This window comes from Mesoplodon densirostris, chromosome 11, assembly GCF_025265405.1.
Source record: "Mesoplodon densirostris isolate mMesDen1 chromosome 11, mMesDen1 primary haplotype, whole genome shotgun sequence".
Lineage (NCBI taxonomy): Eukaryota > Metazoa > Chordata > Mammalia > Artiodactyla > Ziphiidae > Mesoplodon > Mesoplodon densirostris.
The window spans coordinates 5,331,153-5,358,087 of NC_082671.1; the positions used below are offsets into that span (position 1 = coordinate 5,331,153).

Genomic DNA, 26,935 nt, shown 5'->3' on the forward strand with positions numbered 1-26,935 from the left:
TGTGGGTTTGGAATTATTGAACAGAAGTCAATAAAAAGTTCTCAGATCCCCTGTGAGTAATCTGGAGAAGTCATGTTTCAGTGTAAGTCAGGACGTACTGGACCCTGAGCCCACCATTTCCAAGAGACCACCAGAATTCCTGGCCTGTGGCTTAGCAGGTGATAACCCAACTCAGGGGGTGCTGCCTTGTCAGGAACAGAGGAAAGGCAGGTCTTCTACAGTGGGAGCAGTGGACGGCATCCATTCCACCGAAACACCCCCGAAAGCCCCAAATTAGCCCTCCTGGGCAGAATCAGTGCCTTAGCCACCTGGGTGGTCCCCAAGCGCACACACTGGGTGCTCCCTGCATGGCCCTGCTCATCACAGTGCTCTGTGGGCGCCAGCATCACACGTGTGTGGAGAGGCTACAGCCTGGCCGAGGCCATGTGGCCGGCACGTGGTTGAGTCTGGAACTGAACCCAGGGATTCTGGCTGCAGAGCTTGGTGCTCACATGCTGGATCACCCTGATGGCTGATGGGTGGGCTGGCTGAGCTCACAGCATGGGTGGGGGGCAGGGTTAGGTGGATGCCGGGTGTCAGGTGGTGACAAGAGACAGAGGGGAAACCCAGGCACAGGAGGGTGTCTCTCTGGCCCCCATGCAGCCTCCAGCCCTCAGCACCAGCCAGGCAGGCTAGGTGCGGCCCCTCCTGGGCAGGTTCCCTGGTCCCCAGCAAAGGGTCCTGTGCCTTCACGCCTGTGCTGGGGTCATAGCCACAGCTATAACGACCACATCTGTCCCCTTCGCTTTATTCAGCCCGGCCTGACCGTCTGAGAGTCTGGGGGCCGCACAGCTGGGCTACAACCCGAGAGTGCACACAGGGCTGCACCTTGGTCTCTGCGGGCCCTGCCGGTGTTCGCAGCTCCGAGCACGTCTGTGCTGTGCAGCTGACAGCCGTCAAGTGTGAGCTTGGTCAAGGCCTCCACAAAGCCCTCCTGGAGCCAAAAGTTCCTGACTGCGACCCTGGGGCCCTCACCCTTCCTTCTGACCCCCGTCTGACGCACGGGCCTCACGCCTGTCCCGCTCCTGGGAGTGTATAGGCTTTGATCCCCGTGTGCCCTCCAGCTCTGCCTTGTCCCTGTGCACCGCGGGGCGAAAGGAACCCACCCCATGCCAACACCCCCCTGACCCTCAAGCCCCCTCTGAGCTTTGCGAGCAGCCGGCCTCACACTCACCCCACCCCCAGTCCTTCCAGAATCGACCGCCGGAATCCTGGTCTGATAGAAACCAGTAGTGAGAATTCCAAAGAAAGCTCTGCCCCCAGAGCCCTCCATAAGGACACGCCACTTCCAAATACACCAGACTGGACCCCAGACACAGAAGGGACCAGCCTGGTTAGCACAGAACGGGACCCAAGCATTCACCTCCACCCCTGTACCACCTACCAAAGTTTTTTTTTTCTCCCTTTAATTCTCTAATGGAACAGTTTGAACTGGAAGCAAAGTTGGATATTTTCTAAAGCTACAGATCCCAAACGAAGCTGAAACAGCACGGGACTCTCTGAACTAAACCGATACTTTCTTTAATAAGAGGCTCTGCAGGACCCATGCAGAAATATTCTTCATTGTGACGTTAAGGTGATTAATTAGAAGGTGAGTCTTCAGATGGATTTACTCTGCACGGGGCCAAGCCGAGATATGGTTTCTGGGGCAGATTCACTGGTGCCCACAAGACCAGACAGCTTGGCCCAGCTGGTGCCATCCTTGAGGTGAATTTTAAGAACTTTATAGCACTGGACTTCCGGAATTTCTCCACGGGACTGATTCTATCACCAAGAAGGGAGCTTGGCCGAAGCTCTTCTCTGTCCCCCCTGCATTCTGCATGATTAGCGATGGAAACCAAGCCACAGCTGGAAACGAGGCGCAGTGTCCCGGCAGGCGGGGCCGGGGTACAGGAGCCGGCCTACTCTCAGGGACATAGTGAGAGTGGAGAGTCAGGGTGCAGCCGAGATGAAGTCACGGGGAGAAGAGCTGGCCTGCAGCCCCCAGCTTGGCTGTGTGAGCTGATCACAGCTGTGGGAGGGTCAGGGAGCTCGGAGCAGCCAAAGAGGCCTGACCGGAAAAGGCGGAGCCAGATGCTTAAATGGCAGTGACCTCAGGGCACGTGATTTTCTGGTAATTAACCGCCGGCTGGAGGCTGTCAGGGCTCAGGGCGCAGCTGCCCGCCTGCTCGTGCAGAAAAGAGAGGATGTAGATTTTGGAGCCTTGAGCCATTCCAGCAACAAGATGTCACTGCTGGAAGGATGAAGGTGACCTCTACCCTCCTGGCCCAGCCCAGGGCTCCCAGCCCAGGCCGTCCAACCACAGCGACTTCAGCTCTGGGCTGCTCTAAAGGATGCCAGGGTGTGCTCTGGCCCGTGTCTGGTGCTAATACAGTATTGTGTGCTGGCCCAAGGGGCTGGGAGTGGAGAAGACGACGGGGGCTGGGGAGAGGAGAGCCGGTCCACAGAGGGAGGGGCAGTTGGAAGAGGGCAGAGGAGGGAGCAGACTGGCCGTGGGGAGGCAGGAGGCTTTCAAGGGACACATCTAGAGGATGCAGCGGAGGCCGTCCAATGCCCGAGCCAAAATGTTGGGGGTCCAAAGGTCATACTGTGGGCATCACAGGAGGAGAACACATTTCCAGAACCACAAGCCAAAGCCAGGCGTCCACTGGATTCCAGGCTAGGACTCTGCTAAGAGCTCAGCTGTGTGGGCGGAGAGAGCTGGGTCCAGAGGGGATGGCAGGGCCTGGCTGGGGGGATGAGGACCAGGCTCCCCTGGAGGTAAGGGGCCCAGGGACTTGGGGGATGCCACTGCCTGACGGATTTGGGCTCGGGAGGGGGGAAGTCACCCATTGCTGCCTCCTACGAGTCCCCTGGAAGGGCCTGGATGTTCCTTAGGGCTGACTTCTCACGGGCCCTGGAGAGATGTCATACAGCCTGCGGGCACCTGTGCTCACGCCGGCACAGGTGAGATTGTGCAAAGGGCTGGGGTAGCACAAAGCAGGTGGCAGGGACCCCAGGATGGGACGGGTGCCGGGGTCCCCAGCAGTGGTCGTTCTAGGACAGAGTTGGCTACTGGGGGAAAGGGAGGCTGAGCAGAGTTACTGCCAAGCCTGGAGGTTAGGAAAAGTCTGGGGGCTCTGAGAGGTCAGGGGCTGTGATCAAGCCAAACGGGAATGTCAACCACCCACACGGTCCTCTGTCCTTTCACACAGGTGTCTCGTATTCCCCACTAGCCTCCAAGCCAAGACGGGGTCTTAGTCCCTTCCGCGTCCTCTCCCCTGCCCGCCCTGCCTTGTGCCCAGAAGGGCAGGAAGTCTGGAATGTGCTGGAAATGCTTGTTGAGGCGGATGAATTAGGCGGCCCCACCAGTGTTACTTGGAGCATGAGTTGCGGTAAACTGGAGAGGAGAAGGTGGCGGAAGGTAGCTGGCTGTAAAAACTGCCCCTTGTAGAAGATTTGCTCCTACAAGCAGGCGGGGATCAGTTACATCTGCTGCAGCCCAGGAAAGGTGGGTCTTGAGCCCTGAAGGGTGCTGGTCAGAGAAGAGAGTGATGTCACACAAGGCGCCCTGGCCTGGGAGTCTGGCCTCTGGGACAAGATGCTGTGTGACCCTGGGGGAATCCCTCACCCTCTCTGGGCCGTCTGCATAAAATGTGGGGCTAAGATGGGAAGAATGTCTTGGTGCCGCAGCTGCATCGGTCTGTGCAGTCAGGACCAAGCCTCCCGCCTCTCTGCAGGGACATCTAGAAGGACACCCGGATTCTCCCCCCATCCTTACTCACGGCTACTCCAGTCTGCTTGGCTAGCGGGCCTCCCTCCCTCCCCTTGGGGCCAGTCTGTCCTCCGGATGCCACATTCTCTGCTGGCCACCACACGGTGGGTTGAGTGATACCCTTCTTAGGCGTGTACGCATGTCTCCCCAGAGCTGGAGTTGCTAAGGCTTCTGGACACAGGTGCAAAGCCACACACTCCCGTCAGCTTCACTAGGAATAAAGATGACATTTGACTGCCATCTCTGTTTCCTGCTCTTATGCTCCGTTGATTCTAAGCACCCCTAAAGCCTCCGTGCGATGTACGGTGAGATGGAAGAGGGCACCCCGTGTCCCAAGGCCAGGGCCAGGACCCGACATGAGGGCAGCATGTCCAGACAGCTGTCCGGCCACCACTCCCGTCCTGGTCCCAGTGGCGGAGGGGGCCTGCAGCCCCAGGTCTGTGACGCGTTGCTACCACTGCCAAGAGGCGCACTCACCTCACTGAGAGGAAGGAAGGTGGGTCCCGCCCCCTGCCTGCACCCGTGGCTCATGCTGGCCGGACAGGAGCTGAGGCCAGCTCTGCAGGGCCAAAGCAAAGCAGGGGTAGTGCCCACCTGCCCCCGCCAGCCACGTCCTTCCAGGAGTCCCGTCAGAGTAGAGCAGCAACACTCACTGCTCTCAACCACCTTGTCCGCTGCCTGCACGGGGGCTGGGGAGGGGAGCTTCTCCTCTCCAGATCAGCTCTCCCCAGCGGCCCGCCCTCGCCAGGCCTTCCTTGCTGGGCGCGTGCCTGTGGCGTAGGGTTTGTTTTAACGTTAATGTAAGGAGTAAAATGATACTGGGAAGGAGAAACGTCTGCATACACCCGGGGCTCCAAATATTTGTTGAAGGACTATCTGCTGTCCAGATCACCTGCTCTGAGGATCTCCTCCGTCGAAGGGCTCAGTGATCAGGGCACTGACTATGCCCAGCTAGGTGACAGGGACCAGAGCACGTCCCCTCCCGGTGACGTGGTTAAACCCAGATTCTGTTGAGGAAAGGAAGCAGGAAGCCGAATGATGGAAAGGCAGAGGTTACTCCCCCAATCAACTCCGGGGTTTGGGACGCGAATAGATGCCGTTTACCAACCATCCCTGCCCTCCTGCAACGCACAGTACAGACACAGGCACACAGATGCAGAGGGACACAGACACCCACCCACCCACACTCTGCCTCTCCGAGGTCAGTCTGCTCCGAGACCTGCTCGGCCTCCACTGCGGGGTGATCACCCACTCACACATGGCTGAGTTACACTCATCTCCAGCCCAGCCGAGGCACTTCTTTGGTGCACAGCCGACCCCTGCACCCCGCAGCGCCCTGCAGCCTGCCCTCCACTTCCCAGTGGACCAGGTGGCCGGCAGCTCGGTAACTTGTCCCCAGTTCTCACCTCCCCGCTTCCCTTTTCACCTGGGATGCCAACGACGGGCCCCAAGTCACGAGAAGGTGCGTGCCCACTCCCTGTGTTGGAGGTGTCCAGGGAAAGGGGACCGTGCCGGCTGGGACAGTGGAAGGGCCTGGACCAAGCCGGGGTGACGGCCACGTGACCTCAGGCAAGTCTGTTTCTCTGCGGTTGAGGAGAGGGTGGGGAGTTCACTCCTCAGCCGCCTGGCAGCCCTTTCTGTGCAGCCCCTGAACCAAGTAAGGCCAGCAAGAAGGAGGCTGAGGGGAAGGATCTGCAGGGCCTTGAGAGGAAGGGGCCACATCCATCAGGCAGCCACGTGCAGCCCAGGGCCTCCCCCACCTAGGTGCGACAGGCCCCTGCTGGGAGAGCGGGGCTCTCGTGCAGCATCTCCAGGATGGCTCTTGAGGTTATTTGTACCTGCTTCCCCAGGAGCCTGGCGAGGGTCCTCCTGCCCACGCCAAGTGGATGAGGAGCGGCCCTCTCCTTCCGATGGGGCGGAGCTGGGGTTCCCCAAGCCTTGGCTACAGGACCCATTCCTTTGACGCACATGGGCAGTGACTCAAAGGTCAGAGTACCACCAACAGACGAGGCTGTGACCACCCGGTTGGGTGGCTGGTAGGGCCCCGGCAAAGTAACATGTGGGCGAGGAAACAGCCCGGGGAGGACACGGTCCAAGGCCTGGGCGAGGGGACCCGGGCACCCTCCACGCCGCCTCCATCCCCTGCTTCTAACAGAGACAGTGGCCCAGCAAGCTGTGGGGACCCTGGGAGTCACGGGCCTAAGAATAACTCCGTTTATTTAGGCTCCTTCTCAAAGGAGCTGGTGATGGTGATGCAAATGATAATTATAGCCACACTTTATGATCTTTATATAATGTGGTGACTCGCTTCCTAAGAGCTAAAGTACTGCCTTGTTCCCCTCCTCACTCCTCACCCCTGAATGGGGATGGGGACACCGAGGCGGCCGGGAGTGGCCGGGTGACTTCCCAGAGGTCCCGGAGCAGGCCAGGCAGGACGCACTACGAACTGCTTTTCAGCCAGAGTCCTTTCCTCCTTTGGTTAACCAAGTCTGGATGTATCTGATGGAAGTGTTGCAACTTGGGGTCCCCTCATTTTCAGAAACTGTTTCTACAACTTCCTCCTTTGAGTCCATCCCCTAAATAGAAAAGAACCCCTGACAAAGACCAGTCAAGCCTGAACCATCTATCCTAATCTTCATTTGGCTGAAGATAGAAAAGTGTTCAGAGCCCATATTCCAAACTCTACAAATATCCCTTTCTTTGGATCAGGGTGGCATCTGTGCTGGTCATCGGCCTTGGGCTGAGATGGCCTGAATTATCTGGCTCTCTCACGCAGCCTGCTAAAAAAGAAGATCTGGTGTGAATAATTTAAACCCTGTTCCCTTTCCCCCTTGCAGATTTCTGGCTCGGCGCTGATCATCATTTCAGCACCGGCGAAGATGTGCTATTCCTGTCCCCAATGAACATTTCCTTCTTGAGAAAGTGAGTCTGAGGGGCTGCAGATGTGCTGGGGGAAGGGCTCGGGCCAGGACGGACGCCGGCCCCGGGCCCCCGAGGGAGCTGGACTGCCCTCGCCAGGCAGCTCTCAGAGAACTTTTGATGTCAAGCCCCTCCCTCCTCCTGATCCAAGGTGGACACCCATCATTCAGATGGCTGGTCTTTCATCGTCCCCTTTCCTCTTTAGGGAGTGCTTTGTATAGAGCTACCCTCACTGCATTTGTCCATTTAGCTGATTAAAGATTTCAAAAGGAAGTTAGACACGGAGGGGGAAGAAAGAATGAGACCAGGAAGGAAGAAGCTCCAGGAACCGCAGAACACTTTTAAACTGACTTAAGTATCCCCCTTGCCTCTAAATGGGAACATGGGTTTTAAAATTCCTACTTTGTGTTAACCCGAGAAAAGTCTTCCAGCCGTCTTCCTGGCTGAAACATTCAAATGCTCAGTAATTCACAGGCCAATAGGCCAGGATGTGGATTCCTCAGGATCCGCTCCCTCACCTGGGCTCTGTCCTTGGACCTGGTCTGTCTTTGGTTCTTTCACGGGTCGGGCGGGGAAAAGCAAAGGAAGAAGATGCTAGGCTTCGAGGTTTGCTGTCAGCCCTCATCCCCACGCTCCTGGTGGCGGGTGGCTGTATGTGTGTGTCCACACACGCACTTTCTCCTGACCTCACTTTCAAGCTGGCGCCTCTCTGATGTGTCTGGTTAGCGATGTCGGGCCAGAGAGCTCATCGGTTCTGGGCGGGATAGAAGCGAACGCGGGCAGGGGGGTCAAGTGGGGCTGAGAAGACGGGCGGCATCTCACACCCGCCTGTCCAGCAGCCCCTGCGCCCCCCAGCCCTGCCTCCAGGCCCAGGGAGACAAGCAGGCCCATCTGTTTGTTGACCCTCTGAAGGTCAGAAGCCTGGAGCAAGAGGTGTGCTCCCGGCCCACAGGCCGGCCGAGCCCCTGGCCTTCCTAAGTCTTCGCACGGTCTCTGCCCGGCCCCAGGCACAGGGGTGGTCCCCAGGCCAAGTGACGGTCAGGCTGCGACTGGGGAGGCTGGAGACGTGTTTTCATGATGGCTCGGCCTGGATGGCGGGACATGTCTCGTGGATGGATCGTGTAGGAAGGGGGGCTGAGGTCAGTGCTGGGCGGGCAGACAGTGGCCAGTTACAGACCCCTCGGCTCTCCTCTGGTCTCCGAGACGCCAAGGGGAAAAGAGCTTACGGTTTGACAGCCTCCAAAAAGGCCACTAACGCTGAGTACCCCCATTAACACCTGGGGGACCCCCACTCTCCCCGGGGTCCTGCAGCCCCTTGGATGGAGTGTTGGACTCGATGGCCCTTGGGTTCCCTTCTAGCCTGGATGAGTTCTGACCGTGCACAGTTATTTCTGCACTATAATGAGGGCAAGGGCTTCCACCCCGTCTCCTGCCCTGGGGCCTAGCTGGGCCCCGCGGGAGTCACTCTTGCACCCCCAGACTTCTGAGGGCAGCCGCTCTGCGCAGGTGTCCACAGACTCAGGAGACGTTGTCTCTGCACTCGCCGTCCCGCTCGGCTTCCCTCCATCACGCTTGGCCTCCCCAGGTGAGGCGGAGGTGATTCTAACGGAGCAGCATCCACAAGGCAGCCCCGGCCCTCGCTGGCCCCATGCCTTCCAGGCCAGCTTTCTCACCTGGGGGGGGACGGCACCTTCTAGAGGCTGTGCCGAGCGGCGGGTGGGAGCAGGCGCCTGGGGACGGCCACCCGCCAGCAGTGTGACCCAGACCTGATGGCTTAGCCTCTCTAACCCACGTTCCTCACCCCCACAACGTGGGGCTGGCATGAGGGTCAAAGGAACTAACATGCCTGAGCGTTTCGAACGGCCTGGCACACAGAGGTCACAACTCTCGTGACTCTGCAGGGCTGCTTTTGGAGGAAGGCGGCGCTCCGTGATCCAAACCCACTGTGCTATAATCGTGTCCCGGCAGCAAGCAGGGGCCTGTTTCCCAGGCTGCAAGGGACCACGGCCCACAGGTCTCCTTTAGAACCAAGAGGGAGGCCTCTGGGTGGGAAGGATGGCCGGCAGCTTGCCTCCCAGGCCAGAGGGCTCAGCCCGAGACCAGAGGCCAAGGCGAAGGCCCTGCTTCCCGCAGGACCAGGGCTGAGCAGGGCAAAGGGGGTCACGGATGATGCAGGGGACGGGCTCTCTCTGGGCCCAGCAGCCCCGGTCCCTGTAAGCCTCAGTCCCAGAGGGCTGGACCTCCCTGCCCCTCACCACCAGCTACACCACAGGCCCGGTCCCTCAGTCATGTCTCGTGTCCTCATCCAGCTCACACTGGTCCGATCAAGGGTGTCAGCAGGCTCACCAGGACTCAGGAGTTGGGGACGGTTGGCAGGGACAGGCTGGCTCAGGGCACCCCTGTCCCACGGCTGGAAGGACAGCTCAAGTCAAAGCCACGCTCTGGTGGCTGGTCCCCGTGGGCCTTCACCCCCCCACCATCCACGCGGCCCGCACCCTGCTCTGGGCGACCCTCAGCAGAGCTAAGGGCTTTTTCTAGGCAGGGGAGGGCTGTCCCGCTGAGCCTGGGCACAGGGGCTGCTGCCCCCAGAGCTAAAAACTAGGTCACGGCTGGCGAAAGAGGAGGCGGGGGGCGGCCCCCCCGGCCCCTCCTCTCTCTGGTCGGACACGCGGGGCTGAGGCTGCCACGTCAGCGATGGGCACGGGGAGCGGGTCAGGGAGGGCACAGCCCTCAAGGCTTCTTCCCGCAGCCTTTTCAGGCTCAACCTGATTGAATCCAGCCCCCGCCCTTCCTTTCTGAGTCCGGATGTTTTGTAGCCTACCCTGCCCGCGCTGGGCTTGTCGCTGGGGAGATGCCCCCCGGGCCCCAGGGAGCCTGCCCTGGCGACAGGAGCCCAGGAGGGAGGGAGGGTCTGGGAGTCCTGAGCGGGACTCCGGCTCCTGCCCCCTCGAGTGCAGCCCTTCTCTTCCTGACACTTGGAGCCAGAGGTGGGGTGCGGGTGTCCTCTCAGCTTTCCGGGGGGCGTCCGACCAGGAGCCTGTGTTGCCCACCTCACCCAGGAAACACCTGCCCAAACGATCACACCTGAGTCTGATCAAGCTTCTGCACCCAACTACGAGAACCTCACCAGGAAGGCATCAGAAAGCCCAGACTGGGAGAGAGTAAAGCACAAATGACCTGGTTCCTTCAACAGGTAAATTGCAAGGAAAAAAAACAGAGAGAGATTGATGGGGAGCTTAGAGACTAAAAGTGACTTGGGAGACAAATCGACCAACTCTAATACACAGACCTTACAAATTTAGGTTCTGATTCAAATAAACTGCAAAAAAAAAAAAAAAAAAAAAAAGAACAGCTTATGGGTCAGTTGGGGAAATTTGGAATTGCCTGGTTATTTCATGATATCAAGGAAGGACTGTTAATTGTTTTTCGGTGTGATAATGGTCTTGTCATTACCTCTTCTAAAAAAAGGATCCTTACGTTTTTGAGGTACACCCTGAAATCTTTACAGGTGACATGATGTCTGGGGTCTTGGGCGGGGCGGGGAGCGGGGGAGGGCGCAGCTGGACAGGATGGGCAGTGGGTCTGGGTGATGAGCTGGAGCTTCATTATAACGTTCTCTTCATTTTTGCCTATTTTTGAAAATCACCATGATAAAATCTGGACAGAGGAAGAGGAGGAGGGGGGGGAGGAGGAGAAAAAAGGGGAGAAGCAGAGTGCTGCCGCCACCTCCGAGGTGCCCTCCGGGCTTAGGTCCCAAGCACCTGGAGACCATGGCAGCCTTCCCGAGGCCTCCAAGGCCAAGGCCAGCGTCACCGGGTGGGGCTCTCAGCGCGGAGCCTGGTCAGGGGGCCAGGCTCTCAGAAGCCCTGGGCAGGTGGCCCTTCCTCTGCCCACGGCGCTGGGCAGGGCCGGGCAGACACTCACCGCAGAGAGGCAGCTCCTATCCTCGCGGATTACGGCACCAAAGCCCAGGAAGCCGGTCACCATGACGAGCGCGCCCGCGAAGAGGAGGATGTAGGCGGACGCGGCGAAGGTGCTGGAGGCCAGGACGCTGAGGTAGCCGCTCTTCTCCACCAGGGTCCAGACGCCCACGGCCATGACCGCGGCACCCCCCACCTGCGGGACACCGGGTCTGAGCACCCGCCGCCTACGAGGCCCTTCCCGTGCATCATCTCATTTGGTCCTTTGAGGAGCCCGTGGGAAGTGTCTGGCTGCCCATTTTGTAGATGGGGAAACAGAGGCTCACCCATGGTCGAGGTGAGAGGCAGGGACACGAGTTTGGATCCAGGTCTGACTCCCGGTCCCGTGCTTCCCACCACGATGCCCGTGCGTCCCCGTCATGACGCAGGGACACTCCAGTTGTGGGGACCCCCTCCCGCCGTCCCCGCCCCCAACCCCGAGAGCTCCTCCCCGGCTTGCATCCCTGGCGGGCCACTTTCACAAGCCCCCGTCTCATCGCCCGTGGGGGAAGCGCGACTGGGCTTCTCATCTCTGCTCTACAGACAGAGAACGAGGCCACCAGAGGACGGGGAGCTGCCCGAGGGCCGCCTCTGAGGGGCGACACAGGGCAGGGCCAGCCCCCGTTCGGAGCCTGGGCCTGCGGCTCGGCCGAGCTGCCCCCCTCCCCCGCAAAGGAAGGGACACACACTTCACTGGCTGGAGTCGCTCTGGGACGGCAGGTCACTGAGCGGGGGGGAGGTGTCCTCTTTGCTGACCGTCTGACCCCTTTCGGCCCTGATCCCAGGAAGGGACCCTGGGAAATACAGCTGCCCTGTATATACAGCCTTCTGCAGTGAGGCTGAATGACCGTTTCTGAGGCTGTGATCCTGGGCAAAGTATGTGTGTGTGTGTCCCCGAGGTGCCAGATGGTGAACAGCAGGGGTGTCGGCCCAGGGTTTGGGGTGGGGGCAGGATCCCGGCATCTGTGACCCGATCTGCCACCTGCTCCTGGGAAGGCAGATGTCCGTCTGGCCCCCAGCCTCCCTGCCTCATCTGAGGATGAGTTCTTCTCCGATGGGGGCTGCTGCTCCCTCAGGGGGTCCTGAGTGTGGCTGAAGGTGGGCAGCCCCAGTGGGCTCGGTCCCATGGCCCCGATGACTCTGTATAACCCGCCTGCCGTTTGCAGACCTCAGCGGGGCAGACGGAAGCTCCTTAGCAACGAGTCTGCACCAGGCGCCTCCATGGCTCAACTTTCCACATTCTCTTCCGAGCTTCACAATAGTTCAGGAGGCTTAGGGCAGGCGGGTGGGAACAGGCATGTTCTCTTTTGCATATGAAGAAATGGAGGCTGGAGAGAACAGAGCGTCCTGGAGAGGACACCCTCCTGCACACGCCCCACCCCACCCCCCCAGAAACCCGCCCAGAGTTTCGAGATTGAGATGCAAACCCAGGTCTGCTGAGGGCCAGTGTGGGACTCTGTCCTGGGATCGCACACGCTGGGCTGGGCCTGCTCCCCCACTCACTCCTGCTTTTTAGATACATCTGTTTTCTTTTAAGGGGCATTTCATCCCCCTTAGCACCTCTAGCGGGTAAGAGAACCAGGTGGAAGGATGTCGCACAGCTCCAAATGGAATCCACCTCCTTTGATTCCACGGCACGTATTTTTTCTCCCGTTTTAACATCTCCCAAACCAGACACATCTTATGGTTGACGGCATCTTACAACCACGCTTGGCCGCACTCTTGCCTTGCGGTACAGAAAACAATGGTGTGTCTTACAAGTGATGGTGTCTTAGGCTGGATGAAATCCTGGACTACAACAGGCTTTCTAATTCTCTGGAGCGTGCGCTACCTCTGGCCACATAACCTCCAGGACCAGTGAGGAATTTCCTCCATCTGGGTCAACAGGATTGTGTCAAGTGAGGGTTATATTCTGCACATATCCTTTCTGCCCCTACAGCATGCCCAGGAGGCTTGAGAGAGAGTCTCAACTGTGCATAACTGGCTGTGTGACCTAAAGATGGTCCCTTAACCTCTCTGGGCCTCAGTTTCTTCATCTCTCAAACAAGGTGGACGTGTTAGGCCAGCGGTTCCCAACCTATAACCACCAAGGGCCCCTTTGATTACTTTTTCCCACGGGTTTTATGTTTTGAAGGGTTTCTGCCTATCAAACACAGTGCATTAAGTAATAGTTCATTTCTCATTTTTTATTAATGAAAGGCACGTGGTAGTACCAAGAAGAGATTCTGAGCAGCATGAAATAGTCAACATGACCACACTGAGTGGATCTAACTTTTGATGTGTGTAGTGTCTTTATAGAAATAGGCACATCAGCCATTAGGCTTATCAACCCCACAGGCTTAGCATCGGATCTGGAACCACCAAAAGGGGTACGTGTGGACAGCACTGGGGACACGTAATCTGCTGGGGGACATGGAACCCACTGAGAATCTGATAAAAAGCTTTGGATGCTTTGCCCAGAGAAACGTCATCCACATAAAATAATGCACTCAGCTTCGGGGGCTGAGGCCTCATCTTGCATCTCACAATGACCCCGGTGTAGATGTCTCTGGGGCCCCCTCCACCTTGCACCCTCTAAGGCAGTGCTTCTCAGCTGGGCCGCACCACCACCCAGAGGCCTCTGCACATCACCAAGGTGACTGGATTTCTGGGGGTGGGATCGGGCCTGGATCCTTCACTAAGTTCCCAGGTGGTTCCAGCTGAGAACCACCGTGTAGTTTCCTAGTCAACAGGGGTCAGTCCTGTCCCCTCCCCCAGCAGGATCCCAAGAACACCCTCCCCTGGGGCTGTGGCCTGGAGGCCCTTGGCCCAGCTCAGGACTGCCCCTCCAGCCACTTCCCTGTCTGCATCAGGTGTTTGCTTTTTTTTTTTTTTTTTTGCAGTACGCGGGCCTCTCACTGTTGTGGCCTCTCCCTTTGCGGAGCACAGGCTCTGGACGTGCAGGCTCAGCGGCCAGGGCTCACGGGCCCAGCCGCTCCGCGGCACGCAGGATCTTCCCGGACCGGGGCACAAACCCGTGTCCCCTGCATCGGCAGGCGGACTCTCAACCACTGCGCCACCAGGGAAGCCCAGGGTGTTCGCTTTGATAGGAGCTTTGGGGTAGAAGGGGGCGTGACGAGGAACAGGATTTTCAGTCCAAATGGAGGAAAGTTAAATTACACAAGAAAGGAAGAAACTATGTGCTCCCAGGGGAGTGAGGGGTGCTGTGAGAAATGCAGCCGCGGATAAGCACACTGACCCCCGAAGAGAGGAGTGTGTCCCGGTCACAGAAACGGCTGGGATCTCGCGAAGCAGGCAGGGCTGCAGCCCAGCCAGGGTGGCAGCGGGGCCCTCGCCCATAGGGGAGGGTCTGGGCGGACACACCGTCCTGATTAAGGTGTGGAAAGCAACAAAGTCACACTGGTCCTGATGTGCAGAGGAAATCAGGAGGCGGGTCCGAGTCAGTGGGGCCCCCAGAACTCCCCTGGGGGGTCACAGAGCGTCTGCTGGGGACACCCGGTGGGGTTTGCCATCCGGAGCAAGAGGGTTTCAAGTCCTTCAGGGGGCGTCCTGCTTGGAACCCGGTTGGCTCTTTAGAAAGCGATCTTTCCTTTGGACAGAAGTCAAAGCTGCCCAACGTCGGGACGGATCGCCAGAGGGAGTCTTGGGAGGGAAGGGGTCAGTGGGCTTGGGTCCCAGCCCTGGCCGTGCCCCTGACTAAGTGTGTGAGTGTGCAGACATTTCGCCTCTGGAAGCCTCAGTTTCTTCATCTGTAAAATGGCCGGATGAGAAGCTCTGAGGTCTTCCGCATGGGTGACATGTCCCCACGACCATCTGCCAATACACCTCCAGCAAGATGCTCATGGCTTTCGTCAAGTGGTTCAGAGATGCCGGGTCAGCAGAAAGAGCCATGGAAGAGGCCCCATGGAAGACCGACTGGGACCGGAGCCAAATGACCCTGCTGAGCTGTGCAGCGGCTATTTGCATACAGTTGATTCAACAGTATTTGGCTCTTTACAGAAACTGGGTTGGATTCCTTTGGAATATTAAGTACATTTTTCAAAACCGTAGCCTGTAGCCAATCGGCCAGAAAACCCTGCAGAGGGTGAAGCTGGCCTTCTTACCAACCAGGACGCAGGCAGGCCGGGAGGGGCGGGCAGGTCACCCAGGCCGTGCAATTTTAGGAACGGCCCATTTATAGAGAAGAAACATGGCCAAAAAGTTGCTTGTCATCTTGGGAGAAGGATTAGCCTGAGCGGCCGCACACACTGAGTCTTGAGGGACCTAAGGCTGCAGACCCAGAGGAAAGCAGGCGGAGTGTAAAAGTCATGGCAGGGCTTTCCTCTCCTCGTCAGGCTGCCGAATGGCTTCTGGGCTGGGATTGGGGAGGGGACCAGCCGGTGCAGCAGGCCCAGGACGCTGGGGCTCCCAACACGGGAGGACCCCGGGGCAGGAGTGCTCTCTGCCCGCAGTGGCACGGGGAGGGGGCGGAGATCGCACAGGTGGTGGTGCAGTCCACTCCCCTAAGTGTTTGCTGGGGGCCTGCAGGCGCCAAGCACCACCTGGACTGGGAAGGACTGGGGGCTGGATGAGTGTTCACCCAGTTAGAGCCACCCCTGTCCTCCGCGCCCCTCCCCTCTACCAGTCTCATCAACGGCACCCGCCACGGCCCAGACCAGGACCCCCATGGTCGCCACTCTGGACTTCTCACTCTCTTGCAGGGACAGCAAGGACCAGTCTCCTCATCACACGGGCACATCTCATGGGACTTACTGAGGGTCGGGGCTGGGAGGGGACTCAGATCACCTGTTCTCTTCCACACGCAGCTCAGAACCTGGAGGGATGCTGCCTGGCGCTGTCCCCGCCCCCCTCCCAGCAAATCAGCCCGTCCGCCCTACTAGTCCCCGCCCGCACGGGTTTCTGCAGCTACAGGCATCGCGGCGTGTTTGCTGCATTCGGTACTTTGTCTGCCTCCCGCTCTAGATTCTTGGTTAAACCTCACTCACCTTAGCACCTGCAGCAGAGCGCTCCACGTATGAGAGATGCCCTGTTAACTCCCCATGGAAGGAGGAGAGACAGAGGAAGCGGGCAGAGGAAACCGTCAGGTCTAACCCTTCTATATTCTGGGGAAGAAACTGAGGCCCAGAGAGCAGTGACTTTTCCAAGGACCTGTGACTGGCCGGGGGCCTAGAACTCAAGAAACCTGACGTCCACTTCATGCCCTCTCCACCCACTGGGCTGCGGACACCCCCAGGCAAGCTGAGGGGTGTCTGGGCTGCAGCGGGGACGGCTCAGAGTGGCCACCACAGGCTTCCTCCTGGACCGGTCTCCCCACCGTGGCCCTGGGCAGACCAGATGTGCGTTCCCCCCGAGTAGGGACCTGTCCCCCAGCAGATGCTGAAGCACAGAGAGGCAGGATGCCTGGACACCACGGGGTCCTGCGACTTCAGCACCTTAAGAAGGGACGCAGCAGAAACGCCAGCCACGGGGCCCCTCAGCTGTTCTTCCTCAGATGATCTGTCCCAGGAGGTGGGCAGAGGCCACCATCAGTGGGACGATGGTGAACAGAGTGAAGGCTTCTCCCCTCGGCAGGGGGTGAGCAGAGGCTCTTCCCTACCAGGCCCTCCCTGGGGACCCTGGAGGGATGCTCTCAAGCCACTTCACTGCCCTGGTCGGGCGAGTCCTCCATCACCGCTGCCTCCTGTCTTGGTCCATGTCCCCCTAAGGGATCCCAGGGATCCCCTGGAGTCTGAGCCCCACTGGCCCCTGAGGGAGGTGCGGACACTGCAGCCAGTGCCCCGGGCAGCACAGAGCTTCCGGAGCAGAGGCGGCAACCCCGGGCAAGGGAGCCGCTGCTTCCCTGGCTCTCCCACAGCCTGCATAGCTCCTGGGAGGTTGGAAAAGTTTTGATTATTAACACTGCCAAGGAGCTAATTAAAATAATACATTAGAGAACAACATTGCAGGGGTGATGGGAGCTGTAAGGACCCGTGTAGGAAATGGGAGGGGAAGGTAAAGCATTTCCTAGGTGGCTGCATAGGAAGCTTGGGTCACATTTTCTTTTTTAGGGTCATGAAAGCTTTGGCGTTTTTGGTTCCTGACCCAGAGCTGTATCCAAGGGAGCCACCCCTGCCCAGTGAGATGGTCATGTTCAACTCTGCATTAGTCGAACTGGATGGTGGGGGTGGGGTGGGAGTCAGGGGCAGGGTGATGGTGAAGGATGGGGGACAGGCATGGGTTGAGTAGGGGGTAGGGGTCCAGAGGTGGGGCGGAGCTTAGATACAGGATGCAGGTGTGTATTGCGATGCTATACTCCAGTTCTGCTTATATTCTTCATGCTCTGCGTGTCTGAACTGTCCACACCATGAAAACGTCCTAATCCAGGTTCAACCCTGACTCCTGGGGACATTTTGGAGTCCAAGTAGGCATCAGAGTGGTGGGTCTAAGGCTGTGGTTACGAGTCAGTGGTCTATGGAGATGGGAAGGACACCAGACGCAGAGTCAGAAAACCCAGACTTGACCTAGAACTCTGCCAGTCATCTCAGCTGAAGTTTTATCATCTACAGAATGGGAACGAAGATAATTACAGAGTGACTGTAGAATCATTTTGGAGTGTAAGATGATTTATAACCCTCAAATTGTGCTATGGTGGCAGCTGGTGGAGACTTGGTTTAAAGTCTCATCAAGACCTTGCACTGCATGACTGGCACCTGAATCCTGCCCACCTGGGGGTGGAGGGGGTGCTGTCCCCCCCCCCCCATCTCACTGCTCTGGGTGTTTCAAACTTTGGGATGTAACCATTTAGGGCTGTGAGCTAAACTTGGTGGGTGGTAACCTGTGCTAAAAAACCAAACCAAACCGAACCACCACGCTACAGAGGAGAAAGCATCAGAGTGCACTGCACACGGTAAGGGTAAGCTTAGCTTCGTGAATGATGCTTCATGTGAGCAATTCTTATGCTTCCACGAATTTCTTATATGGGTCATGATCCCCAAAGCCTCCAAGCCAGAGCTATGGACATAGAAAGCTATGCGTGCCCCTTAGTCTAACCATAATAGCTACACATAACAGCTGAGCACCAGGTAGGCGTATGTCAGACACTGTGCGAAATGTTTTTCTAAATATTCATCTTTAATTCTTACAGGTACTGATATTCCCATTTAACGTATGAAAAACGTGAAGCTCAGTGAGATTAAGTGATTTGCCTAATGTTTTAGTCTGCTCAAGGTTGCCCTAATAAAACGCCATAGCAGAGCAGCTTAAACAACAGAAATTTATTTCTATTTCTCACGGTTCTGGAGGCTGCAAGTCCTCCAGATAAGGTGCTGGCTGATCCAGTTTTGGTGAGGACCTTCTTTGCTTACAGACGACGGCTGTCTCCCCACTGTGTCCTCATGGCCTTTCCTCTGGGCAGGCTTAGAGAGAGAGCTCTCTTCTTCTACTTGTAAGGCCAATCCCATCGGATTAGGATCTCACCCTTGTGACTTCATTTAACCTTAATTACCTTCTAAATGCCCTGTCTCCAAATACAGTCACATTGAGGGTTAGGGCTTCGACATATGAATCCCTCTGGGTCACAGTTCAGTCCACAGCACCTCATCTTCCATGGCAAATAGACAACGGGAGTCTCAATTTGAGCCTGAACTTGAGCCCAAGTTTTCCCGGCACCCGGGACACTGGGAAAATGCAGGACTCAGAGCTGGAGGCAGCAGGTTACGTCAGGGCTGACGGCCAGGCTCCCTGGCTTAGGGGTCAGAGAGAGAGGGGCCTCCAGCTCTGGGGCGTCAGGCAGACTGCTTCCACCTCGGTAACACAGGGCTCGCATAGAGCCGTTCACGGCCTCGGGGCACTGGGAGGACGAGGGTGGATGCACAGCCCAGGGAAGGCCTACAACAGAAAGCTCCATGGATGCTGGGAGCTTTGTCCATGGACGTATTCCAAGCGTCCACAACAGGGCTGGGCACTGAGCACATGCTTAATAAACGCCATGGAATCGATTTTCAATTATCACGGACCAGAATACCTGGATGTTAGCACCAGCTTTCCTTATCACCACGACAAGACCTTGGGCAGGATTCTGAACTGGGTGTATCTGCTCCCCTGTCTGTAACATGAGGATAACAGTGATACAGCCAGCAGGGTTGACCTGCGTATCGCAGGGGATGATCCACGGACGGTCGTTATCCAGCAATGCCTCTCAGATGCCAGGCATCGGAACCCCGCAGGGAGGACCTGGGCTTCCCTATCTTCTCTGTGCTGGATGTGGACGGCGTAGCAAGCTGATGTACGGGGAAGGACCGCTGTTCTGGGGAGAAAGGAAGCGTGAGTGTTCACCCAATCAACCTGCCTCTGCCATCCAGGTCACCTTCCATGCCTGTGCAGGGGGAGCACTGGGAGGGGCTTCAGTGGACAGCAGATGGGGGCTCTTTGGGGACCCTCCCTGTTGCTCTGCATAGGTTCTACAGGGAAGGGGGAAGAGGTGGGGACTGCTTCAGGGTGGGGAGCATCCACAGCGCAGACACTGGCTCTGCCACGAGTCTTATAAGAGAGGCTCAGCGGGGAGGGCCAGCAGCTGGACTCCAGGGTGTGTGGGAGGGATCCTCGTGGACAAGGCCCCCTCCCTGGAGACGTCTTGAAAATTCCCAGGGGCTGTGCGCTGACAAATGTGCGAGGCTGTGCTCTGCCGCGGGAAGAGATGGGCCGGGGGTCTGTCCCATGTCTACTGAGGAGGTCACAGGGGGTCCAGGGGATGGATGCCGGGACCCTGAGGCTTGGACCATCGAAACCGACCATGACCCATATGGGGAGGAGGCTTGGGGCGAGTAGGTCCCTGGAAGCTGGGATGCATTCAGCCAGGCCCCCCGGCAGGGGTATTTTCAACTCAAAGCAGGGAGGTCTGTGTGGGGAGCTGCTGGGCTGACACACTTGCTGCCCATCTGGCTGACAGACCCCAGGTCCGCTCAGGTGGAAGGGACCCCACGGGTGGTCACCACGCCTGCTGCCCGCTCCCCCTCCCAGGCCCCCGTGCACGGTCAGGGTCTTGGGCTGAGCAACTCATGATAAGAGGCAAGGAAGGTCCTACCTAGAGTCTCAGAGGGAGCACGGCCCTGCTGACCCTTGTTTCAGACTTGATTTTGGCCTCCAGAGCTGTGAGACAATAAATTTCTGTTGTCTTAAGCAACTCAATTTATGCTTCTTTGTTACAGCACCCTAGGAGCCTAATAACCTGAGATATGGGCCATTTTTTTTCTTACTTATATTTTTTAGTATTTTATCGATTATTAGTGGATACATAAGACTTTATGAGCTGGAAAAGCACACTTATTACAGTAAGTCCCCTACATACAAACCTTCAAGGGGCAAGCTTTCAAAGATGCAAACGTGGGCTTCCCTGGTGGCACAGTGGTTGAGAGTCCACCTGCCGATGCAGGGGACACAGGTTCGTGCCCCGGTCTGGGAGGATCCCATATGCCGCGGAGCGGCTGGGCCCGTGAGCCATGGCCGCTGAACCTGCGTGTCCGGAGCCTGTGCTCCGCAACGGGAGAGGCCACAACAGTGAGAGGCCCGCGTACCGCAAAAAAAAAAAAAAAAAAAAAAAAGATGCAAATGTGCATCTGGTTCCAGCAAGGAACCAGAACCTGTGGCATCAACGTCAGGCGTGAGTGAAATTGCAGCTTGATCCATCTCCTGTTGCTGAGGATCCTTCAGCTCTACCATTTCCCACCTCCTCTCCCTCCTCCAGTCAGTAACTCTTCCTGCCTGTTCACTCGGTGCCAGCCCCCGTGTGCCAGCTGTCGTGCTGGACTACTGTACTTTTCAAGGTACTGTACTGTAAGATTAAAAATGTTTTCTTTATTTTTTGTGTTTGTTTTTATGTATTATTTGTGTGAAAAGTGTTGTAAACCTATTACAGTACAGTACTATCTATATAGCCGACTGTGTTGGGTACCTAGGCTAACTCTGTTGGACTTACGAACAAACTGGACTTATGAATGCGCTCTTGGAACGGAACTCATTCGTATGTAAGGGACTTACTGTATTTTTTTAAAAAATCCTCACTCAACGAGAATCTTAAACACCCCACCGGATTTCTCTCTGAGAATCGAAACTATCTACGCCCACACAGTGACCTGATCGTATCACGGCGGCTTTATTATTCCACTGTCTTCATCCATACAACTTTCCTATTCCAGGAAACGCTCGTCCAGGAAGAGAAAAGTTGCAAATAAAACAAGTTCATTGTTCATTTCAGGAACTTTGCAAGAAGCATTTAAGCAAACGTCAGATTGTTTAACTTCTGAATAGATAGCATTGTGTGTCCCCGCTCCAAGACTCTTCTAAACCCTTGCCTTGCTGTGTGTACCAGTCCTTAACTACTATACCATGATCTTTCCCAGTATTAAGCAATTTCATTAATCTTAGTGGAAGACTCTGAAAAGGCAAACATAGCCCAGCTTTGCCTCCGCCTTTCTGAGAGGCTTCTGAGAGTGCATCCTTTGCCATGGCAACAAGGAAACAGCCCTGCCTTACCAGCAGGTTGATCTGGTGGCATTTTCGGGCCTTCTACATCTAATATATCCAAAATACTGCATTTATTGAATGCCTTCTGTGTGCAGAGACGGAATTAAGCACTTCACATACACCATTTCAGGGCATCTGTGAAATACACTCTTAACAGATAAACTGAGGGACTTCCCTGGTGTTGCCGTGGTTAAGAATCCACCTGCCAATGCAGGGGACACAGGTTCGAGCCCTGGTCCGGGAAGATCCCACATGCCGCGGAGCAACTAAGCCCGTGCACCACAACTATTGAGCCTGCGTTCTAGAGCCCGCTAGCCATGACTACTGAGCCCGTGAGCCACAACTACTGAAGCCCACGCACCTATAGCCTGTGCTCCGCAACAAGAGAAGCCACCGCGATGAGAAGCCCACGCACTGCACGAAGAGTAACCCCCGCTCGCCGCAACTAGAGAAAGCCCGCGTGCAGCAATGAAGACCCAATGCAGCCATAAATAAATAAATTTTAAAAATAAAATAAACTGAGGCACATTAAAAATGTTAAGTTGATTTGAACAAAACTCGATTTGAATCAGGCAGCATCCCATCTAGCAGATGCAAAGGAGTTCCGAGAGCCATACAAAACGAAAGACTTTTCTAGACAGAAGGGTTGGGAACAAGGAAGTTATATTAGGCAAAAAAGCGGGTTGGTCATTGCCAAATAGCTTTCGTTTAACTGGGGACACAGGCTCAGCCAGCGTAGGTGAGTTGCCTACAGCAGAGCCTGTCTGCTGACGGCGGCGCCTGCACCGTTAGCCCTCTTCTGCCTCTCCAGACACATTCCAGTCTCTGGCTCTTTTGGGACCTCATGGTATTCTGCTACCAATTATCTGGATAATTGCCTCAAGTGGACAGACTCCTTTCTTCCTGGATGACCTAGCCCGGGTGGTTCCCCGAGGGGGAGTCGCTACAGAGACCATTCCCGATGCACAGAGGCAGCCCTGGGCCCCCCAGGACTTATGTTTCTCTGCCTCGGGCCTGGAGAATGTGAATCATGAAAGGCAAATGGGCTTCGGAGGAAAACAAGCAGTTATTTGAGGCCGTCACATTTCCCACCAGGCACTGGAGCCACAAGTCAGCAGGGGAGGGAGAGCCAGACCTTGTGCACTGAGGCCGGAATGCAAGCTCATTGCGATGCCCGGATGCTGTGCGGTACGGACTCCATGCCAACCTGCAAGCCGAGTCTTATGTTCCCCCTCAGTAGCAAATGTACACATTTGCTTTCAAGTGGGCAGAATTAGCCCATGGGTGGTCTTTGATTTGGAAAAAATCAGCTCCAGAGCGATGACTCACAAAAAGCAAAGACGGCTTGACTCACACGGTGCTGGAGAAGCAGGTGGCGCGTGCCGGGTTCACTTACCCAGAAGAAGAAGTTAAAGACGGCGAGTAAATACTTCAAGTAGACGGTCAGCCAGTCGTCCTGCTCGACCTTGTAATGGGCCATGGTTGCTGGGCCTGCAAAGAAGACACACATGTGGCCAGGGGTCCACGGAGGCGGCCTCGCCTGCCCAGAGCCAGGCAAGGTTCCCTTCAAAGGGCATCCTAGCCTGTCTGGCCGGGGACTCTCAGACTGGGGGTGTGCAACCCCAAGCAAAGAGCAGGGAAACGCCAAGGTCATTGGACACAAAATGGAGGTGAACCACACAGAATTTTCTAGCCCTGTGGATCTTGGTTTGGCCCTTCTGATGCAGGACTAACCTGCAAGTCTTCGTACAGAATTTGTACTGAGCTATTGTGTTCTTATTGTCCCCCCATCTTAGCAGGGTGGCAGGACACAAGTTCACCTGTCCTGCGCGCGCGCACACACACACACACACACACACACTTGGCGTGCCTGCCTTGTAGTGGAACCCTGTATCATTTGAACAGGACCTCTGCATGCGCAGGTGAGGCATGAGCCCCAAATCAGAGCATCTGTGCTGGAAAGGACCTCGATGATCCCCAGGCCACCCCAGCACCTCGACTTTCCAAAGAAGGAAGCAGGTCGGTAGACCGAGTGGTTTGGCAGTAGGATGACAAGATCTGGAGTCTGGCTCCCTGGGTTTAAACCCTGATCTGTCACAAGGTATGTGAGAATGTGGGTAGTTACGTAACCTCTCGTCCTCCGTGTCCTCATCTGTACTGGAGAGAATAATGATGCCCACGTGGCAGGGCTGTCTTGCAGGTGAAATGGGATGACCTACGTGAGGTGTTGACCACAGTCCCTGGCACGGAGTAAGTGTTCTATACTGTTGGCTATTAATATTACATGTGGCAGGGGTTAGAACCCAGAGCGCCAGCCCTAAAATTCCTAGTCTTTGCCCCAGAACCATGCTCCTTCTCCTTGTCCCGATGCCCCCGCTGGTGGGCTCTCTGGGAACCGTGGCGTCGGTGGGATGAGAAGATGGGGGTTCATGTGCCCGGTGATCCTGTTTGCATCTAAATCCCAAAGCAGCCTCCGAGACCTCTCCTCGGGCTTCTCATTCCCTGGGCTCCCCCCCGCCACACACACGCTCTGACACTCAGAGCGTAGCTGCTCCTTGAGGAACCGTCCCCTTTAGGGGGGCCTCTTTTATTCCAGACCCAGAGCAAGCAGGCCTTGGCTTTGCCCACCTCCACCGCCCTCTCCTCCATTCCCGCCAGTGTCTGCTCGGGCCCTCCCGCCACTGCCCTGCCCCCTCTCCGCGGCCGCTGCCGGCCGGGCCCAGATTACTTCCCCTGGAGCCACCGTGCTGAGTTTTATTTCAAGCTCATGGGCTCCTGAGACAAGGCGAGAGGAAGACAGAAAAGAAGAGGTGGCTGTCTTATTTGGGATTTCTATTTGCAGACCTTGAAGAAGGTAATTTAAGACTTTGTCTTCTTGGTAAAAAAAGACAAAACCCATTTTCCTCCGATTTAGTCTGAGAGGTAGGGTGGTGGAAAAAATACAGAAGGAGAAAAAAGGAAGCCCTATAAAAAGTGTAAAAAGCGGTGCTCGATGGGGTCGGCCAGGCGACTGGACCGGGAGCTATTACACGGTCACTGTGCAGGTCATTGTGCACAGGGTCCTGACGAGGGACCCTCTGGGCCACCGGGGCCATTGGTAAACTGACCGTTTGTTTGGGGCCCAGCCACTCCTGTCTGCGTTCTCTTCTCCCTTTGTCTGGCCCTCCCCTCCCAGCCGGGGCCCACTGGACTCATGCACCAGAACCTTCTCTAGACCTGCAAACCAAGGGGTCAGGACCCTCTGAAGGAAACTATTTTTAAAAGAGTTCAGGCAGATGACAGGATTTAACAAAAGAAACGTATTTCTAATGGTAAAGTTTCGGCCCTGAGGGGTAGAGAAGACATTCCACAGCCCACAGTGCTGTGGAATGTCAGGGTCGGCAAAAACCTCTGGACTCACTTAATCCAACCTTCTGCAGAAGGAGTGAGGAATTTAATCCATGTCTGAGCTAAGACTCATTTTCAAACGACCTCTCTCAAGTCACATGGCTAACGGTTGCCTAACCCCCTGTTCTGTGCTCCTTACATAGGACCCTACCATACGTGGGGCCATAGGCTAGGGCTGGCAGAGGCCCCCAAAGAAGTGTCAGAACCAGCTTGGAGCCAGATGCCTGGATGTGAAACCTAGCCTTGTCATTTCCCAGCTGTGTGACCTTGGGCAAGTTACTTAATTTCTCTGTGCAGCTAACTTAGCACTTATTACGTGCCAAGCCCAGGATTAAGTGCTTTACACGGGTGATCCTGTTCCAGCTTCCCAACAGCCCTATGAAGTAGGGTTATTCCCATTCCTTTTGCAAGATAAGGAAAGTGAGGCTCTGACAGGTTAAATAAGCTGTCCAAGTCACAGAGCAAGTAAGTGGCAAAGCCCGAACAGAACGAGGAGCTTCTGACTCAGCCCGAGCTCTTACCCACCATGCAGTGCTCTCAGGACCAGAGCTGACAGGGGAAGGGAGCAAGGAGGACCGCGGTTGCTCACTTCCTTAATACCTGTTCTCCCCTCTAGATTAGGACAAGAATCCCCCATTTCAGTTGGGTACTTGGCCCCCTGGAGCAGACGACACTTCCCAGCCTCTCTTCCTACTGGGTACAGCCAGGATTAACTGCTTGCAAAAAGCACGGAAGCAGAAGCAGTGTAGGCAACTTAAGGTATCATTTTTGGGTGTATGTTTCGTGTGCATTGGAGAAGGTGAATCCTGTCACTGCAGGGAGCAAAGTTTTATGGGTGTCAATTAGGTTAAATTTGGTAACTGAACTTTTCACGGCTACATCCTTGCTGATTTCATGTCTGCTTGTTCTAGTGTCTATTGAAAAAAGTATATCAGACTCCCACCAGGACCATGAATGTGTATATCCATCCTTTAACTGTTCATCTTTTTCTTTTAAAAAATGTTTTATTGAAATACAGTTGACTTACAATGTTGTGTTAGTTTCAGGTGTACAGCAAAGTGATTCAGTTATATATATATTCTTTTTCAGATTCTTTTCCATTACAGGCTATTACAAGATATGGAGTATAGTTCCCTGTGCTATACTGTTGGTTAACTCTGTTCATGTGTGCTGCATAGATTTTGCAGCTATTTTATGGAGTACATATAGATTTGGAGTTGTGATATCATCCTGGTGGATCAATCTCTTTATCATTAGTAAAGGTCATTCTTTATCTCTAATAATCAGAAATATCCTTAAAGTGAGGAGAGGCATGTCTCTCTTCACCCCTTCCTTCTTCTAGTTGGTTGGAATGCTGATGTAATGGCTGGAGCTCGAGCAGCCATTTTGAGGCGTGAGCTGGACAGCATGATTTGAAACGTGTAGAGCAATAAGTTCAAAGAGCCTGGATCTCAGATGATTTTGGAGCTGCCGCACCATCCATGGGCTGCTCATCTCCAGACTTAGTTTATATGAGAGAACAAAAAAAACTTGTAGCTTCTTTAAGGTACACGGTTGAATATTCTATGACCCATAGCTAACTTCACCCTGATGTGGGAGATGGAGTGGTGGGTACAAAGGTCTGCCAGAGCATGCGAGCAGGGGTGCTAAGGATAGGGCAGTAAGACGGGTGGAGATGTGGGGCAGTGGCCACAAGCTCTCGTAACTGTACACTCCATCACTAAACTGTTTTGAGCACACCCCATAACTATGTATATTTATTTATAAATTTTATTCATGTACTATTATAGATCTATAGGGTAAACATCATCAAATTCATCAAAAGGCTTAATTTTGCTTTTTTATTTTAAGATGAAAATAATTAGGAAGAGGAATTCTAAGTAGACAGTCTGTCTCCACTTTGGGGCCAACCGATGCAGGTTTTAAAATGGAGGGCTGAGACGTGTACAGGTAGGTAGGTGTCAGATCATGAGCAGCTAAGCCCCAGAACTTGGACTCATGTCCTAAAGTGGTGAGAACCACAGGAGGCACGCAGCGAGGCAGTCCCTTGAGGAGACCTGCGTTTCAGAAAGAGTTCCCTGGCAGGAGCAGAACAGGGCTGGGGCCAACTGGGTGCTTGGGGACCAGGTAAGCAGTTGGTACAGTTGGTGCTGATGTCCAAGAAAGGGACAGCGGGGTCTGAACCAGGCCCGGGGCAGCGGGATGGAGAGCAGGGGACAGACATGGACAGGCAGGCCATGTGTACAGCTGGGAGGAGAAGCAGGAAAGACCTCATCAGCCTTGGGGGAGACGGATGTGCATGGGAGCGGGCCGGAGGAGAACAGGCGAGTGCGGGGTCGGCCACAGCACCACATGCTGCCGAGATAGCCAATCACAG

At 55.7% G+C, this 26,935-nt stretch overlaps 1 protein-coding gene across 1 annotated transcript in view; it reads right to left on the reverse strand.

Annotated features, from left to right (window-relative positions):
• The window catches only part of TSPAN11 (tetraspanin 11), a 34,647-nt gene extending 11,996 nt beyond the window's left edge, over nt 1-22,651 (reverse strand). The window contains exons 1-2 of the mRNA XM_060113322.1: nt 22,568-22,651; nt 10,637-10,828 (exon numbers count right to left, since the gene is read on the reverse strand). Of these exons, the coding sequence (XP_059969305.1) occupies nt 10,637-10,828; nt 22,568-22,651 (276 nt within the window). The remainder of the gene's footprint in view (nt 1-10,636; nt 10,829-22,567) is intronic.
• Nucleotides 22,652-26,935: the final 4,284 nt, after the last annotated feature.